Raw genomic sequence first — 10,296 nt, 5'->3', positions numbered from 1 at the left:
TTTTTGGCAGATTCGGAAACTGGGTACACTGTTCATTTCAACGCATGCACGGGAAAGCACCTTAGGGTGCCCGGCACCAATTAAAAAATCTTGAAGAATACCAGAACTGCAAACTATGCTACGAAGAAAGGAAAGTTGAGAAGTAAAAAAAGCATGGTTGATCCCTCGATCCGTCATAGGAATCGGAATAACAGGAAAGTAAAGCGTGCCCTTACAGAAGTAACTGAATGTTTACTATACATTGATATAAGAGAGTTTGCACAATGTATATTGATGTCTGGCAGCTAATGGCACCGTTTAACGTGTATGCACCCACTTTGATGATTGGTGGTACATCTCCATCCCGACGACTAACGTCCATGTTAAATGATTAAACAAACCCTTGTGGTAGCTGTAGTAGTTATCGGTGAAAGCGTAATCAGAGAACGAGGTGTGATAGCCAGAAGAGCGTCGCATATTGGACGCAGAACTTGGTCGCCATCCTGCGGCATGTTAAAATGTGATTGACCACCGCCGCACTAGAGGGAAACGCAAAGCGCGTCGTGCCGCCCCGGTAGCCCGGCCGCGATTTTTCTCGGGGCAAGCGCGTGCACGGGGAACGCGTTGTTACACCCAGGTGAGGCAGGCGCGCGTCGCAGAGGTATTAGACACTTTTAGTTGGGCGTACGCAGAAGTTGCGTACGCTGCGCACAATACGTTGCGTACGCTGCAAGCGAAGCGTGCTACAACAGTTTTAGTTTAACGTACCCTGATGCGTTTCACTCATATAGATTAGTCGTACGCGAGATGTGAGTGTTTTCGCATGCTTATCAGCGCCACCGACGTCAGAAGAATGCTAGGTCCCAGGAGTAACGTGGCCTCTGTGATCTGCACGCAGGACCTCCCGATGGCCTGGGTAATGGCCACTGGCATACATGTGAAGCCGCGGCGTTCGCTGTGTGCATTTTTGGCGTCGTCCCTGGCTGCATTGGTTGCGCGCGTTGACCTTTGCCGCAAACGTTGAACATTACTATGTGCACACAGCTTTGAAGCTGGGTACACTATGGAAGAATGGCGTTTGATGGACTACGGCCGCACTGGATCGAACACAGCGTTCTATCTAGCGCGGCTGTGAATGAGGCTTAGCGTATACCTTACAGCAACTGGTCGTATTGCAGGCATTCTTGACTTTCTGATCTACTAGCAGTACTTTCAAGGAATCAAAGCTCGCACAACGCTCAATGTGCGTTATGTTGCGGCATGAATAAAAGTAAGAGCCAAGCTCACGTTCTTTTTTTTTACGGCGTCATTCGCCGAGAGGCCTGACAGAAAGAGATAGCGCGTTCGCGCACACAACCTGTCGAAGACGGTTGCTTGAGGATTTCTGGGAGACGCCAGGCTATGTCTTCCCACTGGTCAGGACGCCGGAACGTGCCGCTTGATTGTACCTTGTCTGGCATGGAAACATGGCCTTTCAATGTGGAGTACACACGACTTGCATCGGGTTCACTATTGCTGTCTGCGTCGAACGCCACTGCAGCCGCCATGGGCTCTCGTTTCTGGTTTGTTCGAGATCTCGCGAGAACGCAACGTAGTAAGCGTTGCGTTACGTACGCAGCGTCTTGCTACGGGCGTACGCGCGCATCCCTGGAATAGATACGTTACGTACTGCGCATGCGCACTTCTCTCCCGTGGCCGTGCTGCGTACGTAGGCTCGTTACGTACGCCCAACTAAAAGTGTCTATTTTTGGTTTGGATTAGCGTGAAGCTATGAGCCAGGCCGACGCTTTTACGACGCTTAGGCTAATGTCGCCACCTCTCGGTGTGCTAAGGCATTGACAAAATTGAACTTCTATTGAAAACGCGCCGAATGGGACGGTCGTGTAACGCGTTGCAGGTGCTAATCGCGGAGGCCGTAGTAATGACAAATTACTTTACCCTACCGCTCCCAGAGGGCAACACCACCCCGCCGACTGGCAGAGTGGTAGATATAAAAGGCGCGTTTGTAAAGTCTCTACAGTCTGTGACCGTGGCGCAGTGGTTAGCGTGCCCGGCACCTGTTGTTGCGGACCGAGCGGTCATGGGTTCCATGCCCGTTGACGGAACGTTTTTTTTCTTTGCCATCTGGTCGTGTAAATTTTTTCGACGTCATTTCCGTGACGGAAATACGTCACTGAAGTCTTGGTGGACCCCGGCATAAAACACTTTCGTGTTAAAAATGTTTTCTGCCAAACATGTGAAGTCATCTATTGTTTCACCGCGTCGAGAAACTGCTTCGCGCGGTAGCATGATAGGCACTTTTTGTACTTAGAGAGCTTATATTTGCTGTGTTATTCTGTAAGGGCTTTGTGTTCAAAACGTATATTTCGTTGTTTTTTGTTTACCTTTCGAGAGTACCATTGGTTTTTTTATCCTTGTTACATTTTTATTTCTTTTGTTAATTTTTTAATCTTTAATAAATCAGTTGTTTTAAATTAATACTGTTGGAAAGACCAATCCTTTCTCTATCATTTGATACCCTACACTTTAGCATCATTCATATGGCAGGAAAAAAATATTTCTTGGACTACCCAAAAACAACCGATTTTTCCGCGGTCACTCAGAATAGCCTTTAACCCCAAAACGCTTTGCTACCTTCTCTGCGCATTTTAAAGGGGCCCTGCAACACTTTCCCAAGTAGCATGAAATGACTTCACTAAGGGAACTTATTGCCTCACGAATCGAACACCGCAAAAATTTAGAATCCGTCCAGTACGAGCGGAGTTAGAGATTTGTCGCACGCTATGTAATTGCTTTCTGTCTTTTCTCGCCCCGACAAAAGCGCTGGAAGCTAAGCAGGGGGGATGGCACGGGGGAAGAAGGTACGTCACGCACGCCTCCTGACCTTGAGCACATTTTCTTTAACAGCGAAAGCTGTTATGAGATCATTTCACCGGCCGTTTTCGCGCCGTAGTTGTCCGCCGCCGCCGGTGTCCGTAACCAGTATCGCTCGAAATAAGAAAAAAAACTAAATAAGAAAAAAATTCCAGGATGGAACGAGGTTCGAACCTGGGGCCTCTGCGTGGGAGTCCAGTATTAGACCTCTGAGCCGGCCATACCGGTGCTTGACACTGCTTTGCAAAAAGGTCCTATACAGGCTTCATGTCGGGAAGGAACCACATTAGCAAATGCAATATAGCGTGGTAGAAGAGTAAAATAAGCACCAAGCGTCGCACAACGCGAATTCTTTAACCAGGCGTCACACAATGCGAATTGCGCAACGAGTAGGTTGTTGAATGCTTCCAACCCATTACAAAGGGTCCTGCCATAAGTCTTCGTCGTCATCAGGCACAGCATCAACAAAGTGCGCATCATGCCTCACATGTGTTTAGCAGGTACCACGGCTCTCCGTAGAATGACGAAAAATGGCACAGTGCCTGCTGCCCTACTTCTCGAAAACTACAATGATTTATAGCGTAGTGGTTTCCTCGCAAGTGCACTTGTGTTGGTTGCCAAGGAAGCCCATAAGCGCATGATCCATTTTCTCGGGGTCTCAGTAAAATTACCATGATTTAGAGCGTAGTGGGTTCCTTGCAAGTGTATTGGTTGGGTTGCCAAGGAAGCCCATAAGCGCATGATACATTTCGTCGGGGTCTCAGTAAAGGTCTTCGCCCTCCCCCGTCTGTCTCCCACGTCAACGTATGTTATACAGCATGACGGGAGAGGGAAATAGCGACCGGGCGTCACCCAATGCGAACTGCATAACTTGTGGGCCGTTTAAAGCTTCCAACCCATTACAAAGGGCTGAGCCATAATTCTTCATCGTCATCAGTCGTTGCGTCAACAAAGTGCACATAATGCCTTACAGACGTGTAGCTGGTGCCTCGCTTCTCCGCAGAATGACGAATAATGTCTCAGTAGGTGCTTCCCAACTTCACAAAAATTGTGATTTATGGCGTAGTGGGTACCATTCTAGTGTACTTCTATTGTAGCCCCAAGAGAGCTTACAACGGGCTCTAGAAACGCCGCTCTTCCAGCTTTCGCTGTGACTGTGCTGCGATTTCAGCGCAGCCCTGGCGTTTTTTCTTCGCGTGGCGTACTTTCCATGCGACCGCGCGCGCGGGCGAGTGGCGGCCTCTCGCAGCGGCCGCAGTAACTACTGAACGCGCCATGTTCAAATCAGCCAATGGCGTGGAACCTGCGTGTGACGCCATAAGCATAATTTTTTTGTCGAGAGAAGAGGAAGAGCTTTTTTTAGCTGACTGCGAATTTATTGTAAATCCTAGGTCGCGTGCTGCGCTATGTTTGGCTCGCGTGTTCTCGGGAGCCTCTATTACCGATCGGCAGCGTTTTCTGACCATGCCGAAAAAGTGTTGCAGGGCCCCTTTAAGACCAGTAGCACATGCGCAGCTGTGCAAAGAACGTCTGAGGGTAAAGGTAACAAAAGACGAGGAAGGTGCGGCATTAGTCGTGAAGATGACGGTTTGTTCCTTATACCACGAACATAGTTTACAAAAAATTCCTTTGTCATGTGGTGCCTCTTGCATAGGCCAAATGGGCCGACGCTCAGAGAACACAGAACGACTCTAAAGAAAAATGAGCATGCTTACCTGGCTGCCCATTGCAGGAAGTGCAAATGTTATCCTGTCCTCACTGATAAGTGTTTTGTACATACATCAATATCACACCGTCAGGTAAATTATTGAAGCTTTTCACATCAAAAAGGAGGGAAGGGTTTTATCAGCCAGACCTCACTTAATCTCCTAGAAAAAGAGATTAACCTTTTAGATGGCACTTGGGATATGATGTTCTTGTTGAAGTTGCGGATACCGTCACCAGTTTGTAGCCTATAGACCTCGTGAGCTGGTATGGTGGCGCTACTGCTCTCGCCCTCTATCGGGCTAGCGGCGCACTGTTTGGATTGTCGCCTACGGGCCCGACTGTATGTTTCAAGGCGGCGGCTACGGATGCGGCGGCCGCTGTTCTCCAAGAACGGCCGCCGTAGTTCTTTTTTTTTCTGTCTGCGTGTGTAAATACGCTGTGCTAACTTAGCTTTATTTATGTTTTTCTTCCTGTCTGAAAAACCTCTCAAACTACAGCCGTTTAAAGCTGCCGAAAAACCAGCATGCAACGACTCTTGTTAATGTAAGCATTCAAAAAAACTTCGTCCCCTATTCGCCTCAAGCCATTCGCGGAAGACAGGCCCCTCTCAGTCATTCTTTTCGCTGAAAACCGAACTGCGAGCCCTACCAACAACAAAAAAAGAAAAAGCCGACAAAACACAGCTGTTTGCGCCGGAAACAAGTTCTTTTCCGTCTCTTGGGAACAGTAGACCCCCCCCCCCCCCCACACCCACACACAAACACGCTCACAACGCACGCACACACACAGGCGAGCGAGCGCACACACTTTACAGACAGTGAGACTGCAAGCGAGCGCCCATCAGTTCGTGTCTGCTAGGGAAGCGCATCGCCAGCCACGGGCGCCAGCCCGCGCGTGAACGTGAGGACAAGACGCGACGATCGTCTGTTGTTCTGCGGTTTCCGTAGGATTGAAATTGTAATAACGTGTGTTTCAAAAGGAGTTCTTGGTCGCTTGGTACGAAGTTGCACGCGAGTGGTCAGTGTGTGGTCTGAAACAAGAATTGATGTGCGCGATGGAATCTTCCGACATTATTGGGAAATGCAGAGTGCAATCGAAAACCGAGGACTACGCCGAACGAGTGGAGGTGAGCTTTTGATTTTTCAGTGCTCTACGTGTGCTGAGCCATACCGAACTGTTTTCGTTCTCAGCGAAGAAAACGCGGCAAATTTGTGTCTGATTCCGCACCGGCTACCCCTGCTCGCCGCTCTGGCTGGCAAGAAATCACGCGTGAGAGCAGAAGACGCAGACAGGCACATTGCCCCTCTAGGTGGCCGTTGTCAGCCTGTTATCTTCCTATTTCTTTGTGACCTTGTAAGCTTGTGTATACATTTAAAATAAATAATAAAAGGCGAAAAAAAAACGCACGAAAATGGGGACACTTATGTACGGAAATCGAGGCGTTGCTTACGCAGCCCCGCACAGCTGCGGTAGAGTTGTCTTTCATTTTCGTCCGACTTCTGAGGTAACCCGCAGAATTTTAAAGCTAGTTGCTTGCGAACGGTGTTCCTACAGCTTTTGTGCCAGCCATGCACGCAGAAGTACGAAAAAGTACCGGACTACTGCGACGTTTTTACGTCCTTTCGGCGAGGAGCCCTGCGTTTCTACCGTGACTGCGCGCCCGGGAGCAACAAACGACAATCCTAACTTTTCAGCCGCGGGCGTCAGGTGGCGCTGCCTGTTCGGTTCAAAGCTGCAGCGCACTAGGCCTATATATGCATATGTTACATGTGATGCATATGATCAAATGATGATCTGCTGTATCGATATATGTTGCTGTGTTGAATAAAAATTTCAGTTTATAGTCTGTGCTGGTGTCGTCAGTTTCTTTCTATTTTGTATTTGTGTGTGCGCTCTGTTTTATGATGCTCTACAAACTTGCCCAAATCGCTACATTGTCCACCAGACAGCACGACATACTGGTCTTTTGCCCCCTTCAAGTGCAAGTTAAATTACAAATCCTATTCAAATCTCGGAAAGAATGCTTGGGTCAGCCACGGTCTTTGCATTTCCACAGGGATTTTGTCACATCTGCTGGTACCAATTGCAAGTGTCGGAGACTGTCGTAAATACCTCGTAAATGTTCAAACAGTGCAAACATTTCATGATCAAACAGTTGTACCCTCCAAGGGTCAGTGTAATGTGTTCAAAATTAAACAATCATTCTGCACCACTTTCAAAGTAAAACTTCCATATAAAGGTATAGCACAAACAAAAAAGAAAAGAATTGGAATAGCTACATTTTTGTTGGTTAAGCATTGCCAATGCTCACGCACGTGTTTTCTGTTCAAAGGCTACATTAAAAAAAACTTGCCGACTTATCTACAGCTGCCAAATTCTGTGGTATTTCACATTTTTTTCGTGCTTTTCTAGTTGAACTGCAAGTGTCTTCTAAAGTAGGAATATGAACATTCTCGAAAATATATTGCCCTTAGACTGCTCCAAAAGTGGTATTTATTAAAATTTCCCATCACTGTGAAACAAGGAAATTCTAAGTTGCCACCTTCTTCCCATGTAATCACATTGCAAGATACTGACTGTTTCCAGATCTGAAAAATAAAACAAATACAGCATGAAATACATTTCTTCTTCACAATTAAAAGAACTTCCGAAGTATGGCTTATGAGGAGCAATTTAATCCAATTCATCAGGAAAATATTATGTGACATTGCTGCCATTTCATTCATTATGCCTTTATCAGTCTGGAGAATCAACATAATGAGCCATGGTGCTCTACATCAACAAAATAGTCGTGCACCAACAGTCTGGAACTATGCACACAGGGATCACTTTGCAGCGCTCCAAGTCACAGTGGTGCTTTCAAACTTTTTTTACCTTCTTTATTACAACCACTTTACAGTGTATCCTTACTCGTGCGCATTTCTTCAGCTTCCAGCTGATACATCGGTATTACAAAGACAATATACTTACAGACAGGTTGGCATCGATTAGCTTCCACGCACTTCTTGCAACTTCAGCCACACACCATCCAATGGATAAGCCAACGTGAATGATGAGCCTATCTTCAGGTCACCCTGTATTCCCAACGACCACTGTCACATAACTTTCCATGTGGCTTCAGATTAGATATGAGTGCAGTCAAACTTTTAAGGACAAGCCCTCTATCAAAGTACAGCAAAATTTACAGCGCAAGACTAGCATGACAGGTGAAACTTGGTGTATTAGACAAGGATAACAACAAAAGTAAGACAAAGAACAAGCAAGGTGTCCAAAGTGACTTATGAAGGTGCTAAAGTTTTTACCACAGCAGCAGTTCTTGTTGAGGTGTCCTAGACTTGTAATGCACGAATGCAAGAAGATGTTTTGTGTCGTTAATGCAGCAGTACTTGGTCTGCCTAGCCCTGCCAGCTTTAGCTTGAGGGGTAAGGTTTTTAACCAGTTGTATTTAGAGGAACACTAAAGAGAAAAACTTTTTTTTTTTCTCATACAGCAAAAGCTAGATAATTTGGGTTTCAAGGGAACGGAAGCAATGCCCAAATTAACTGAATGACGAATTATCGAAAGTATGAAGAAAACAATCAACAGGTGTCTGTTACATCAATGCATTTTCATTTTCTTGATGAGTACGTAAATCCAGCACCTACTTTGCATAGCAGCAGTGTAAAAGCCGCAATTTTCGTCATTCGTGACTTCGTTCAATAAGTGACCACTGCTTAAGACCCCCGTGTCTTAAGCTCAAATGTGCTCTGAACCCATCCTTTATTACGCACCGCCACCGTCAACACCCCCACGTACACGTGATGATAATTTTTTTGCCAGAGAAATGGCCGGCAGAATTTCTGGCAAAATTAATTTTCAAGTTGCTTACAGTTTAAAAGTTTACTAACCATTTTCGGTTGTCCTGCTTCATTGCACAGGCTAATGTAATAATAAACAGCAAGCCAAATTTCATGCATAAATACTTATTGCAAGGGCCGTTATCATGGTTCTCATAACGGTAGAACGCAAAAAGGAAATTTTGAACAAAATGGGTAAAAGACTTCGAGGAAATGTTCACGTAACAAGAAAACACTTAATATGTCCAAAATTCATTTATAGCATAGGCCCTCCTTAGAAAGTGAACATTCTTCTTTTGTGTGCGTGTAAGTGAACAACTTTTTTCTCGCCTGTTTAGCACCTTGAAGTTAATGTGCAGACTTTGCGTGACGGAAAACCCGAAGCGATGGAAGCCCTACGCGAATGACGACGTGCCCGTAGACCTACGAGACGTGCGAACGCTCTGTTTCAGCGGGAGTTTCTGTCTCTGGAGTTTGGACATCCGTGTCGTGTCTTTGACTGTCTGTGGTTTAACTCAAAGCTCTCTGCACTGAGAAGCAACCTAAAAACAACCTGGCATCACCTAGCTAAAGTCTAGCAACAACCTAGAAGCAACCAGATTAGACTTCAGAATCATCCAGCTTCGGTGTTTCAAGCCTAGCACGACTTAGTGCAAGGTTCGCCACTTTTATTTTTTTTCAGTGCAACAAATCAGTTGTTCCTTAATAGTTAGTGCAAGTAGGTCATAACCTGAATGAATGAATAATCACAAAACAGACACACAGATGGTTTTCCAATGAATCTACTAACTAAGCAAAGCTTCAATAAGCTTAGTAGCTAGTGAGATGCCCACAGATGTGGAAAAGCCTACCTTGTGCTTGTTAGGAGCCAGTACAAGCTCATACCTTGAAAGCAGCTTTGCCAAAGTAAATTTCAGCACTAGCTGAGCAAACCGCATGGCTACGCAATTGCGTGGCCCATTGCCGTATGCCTGGTAAGCCATCGGTTCTATTTTGCTCCTGTTCTCCGAGCTAAACCTGTGGTAAAAAATGAGAATACGTAACAGCAAGAAATTTACGCAGTCCCTGCTAGTGTGTAGTGTGCCAAGCAGCTTTGTTTCATATCATTCAATACACCAATTTTATTTTAAAGTAGTGTCACAAACTTAAAAAGGCTAACAATATTGCCCCACTTCCTTAATAGGCTTTCAATCAATCCGTTCTTCCCTAAAGGTTCATCATTACTATCAGTATATTGTTTTAGGCACGAACTTCTATGCTGAGCTTTACGAAGAATTAACTGCCATCCCTTTTCTTACAGAAATGGTGACAGCAAAAGAGCATACTTGTTTACTAGCACTCGCTCGGACTGATGCCATTCTGCCATTCTCCGAGCTTTTCTGTTCCAATGGTTTCTAGTCCCTAGGGTATTCCGCTGGTCATGCTGATAACGTTGTTGTTGCAGAATAAATTTAATTCAATTCAAACGTGAATACTACCTGCAGAGAACTAAATAAATGCACATAAAATTTCTTCTAAGCACTAGGCTAAACTTCACACCCAATACAAACAGAAGTGTCGAAGTCATTCAAGCAGGAAATCTTTCTCCACTCGTGCGGATAAATGTCTCACCTCTCAGGAATGAACGCCTCTGGGTCGTTCCACAGTTTAGGGTCATGGTGCATTTGAAAAGCCGGCACCAAGATCGACATCCCACTGGGAATCTTGATGCCCTGGTATTCATACTCCTGCTCGCACTTCCTGGTAATGAACCTGTTGCAAGTGATGTACATGTTGAGAAAGTGTTCCCGATTTCCACTTCAGCATTTATTTTGAACATTCGCATAATTTGTTAGGCGTCATCTATATTACGAGTTCTATTGTTTAACCCTTTCCCTATTGAAGATGGGCTGAGATCGTC

General features: G+C 45.7%; 1 protein-coding gene across 1 annotated transcript in view; it reads right to left on the bottom strand.

Moving 5' to 3' along the window:
- Positions 1–7,025: 7,025 nt before the first annotated feature.
- LOC119399662 (cytochrome P450 3A11) overlaps positions 7,026–10,296 on the bottom strand; it is a 38,324-nt gene continuing 35,053 nt past the window's right edge. Inside the window, exons 12-15 of the mRNA XM_037666478.2 lie at positions 10,008–10,148; positions 9,248–9,413; positions 7,531–7,634; positions 7,026–7,148 (exon numbers count right to left, since the gene is read on the bottom strand). Of these exons, the coding sequence (XP_037522406.1) occupies positions 7,548–7,634; positions 9,248–9,413; positions 10,008–10,148 (394 nt within the window). The 3' untranslated portion in view covers positions 7,026–7,148; positions 7,531–7,547. The remainder of the gene's footprint in view (positions 7,149–7,530; positions 7,635–9,247; positions 9,414–10,007; positions 10,149–10,296) is intronic.

The sequence above is a fragment of the Rhipicephalus sanguineus genome, chromosome 7, assembly GCF_013339695.2.
Source record: "Rhipicephalus sanguineus isolate Rsan-2018 chromosome 7, BIME_Rsan_1.4, whole genome shotgun sequence".
NCBI classification, from domain to species: domain Eukaryota; kingdom Metazoa; phylum Arthropoda; class Arachnida; order Ixodida; family Ixodidae; genus Rhipicephalus; species Rhipicephalus sanguineus.
The sequence above is the reverse complement of the archived record's forward strand: the minus strand, read 5'-3'. Positions and strand labels throughout refer to the sequence as shown.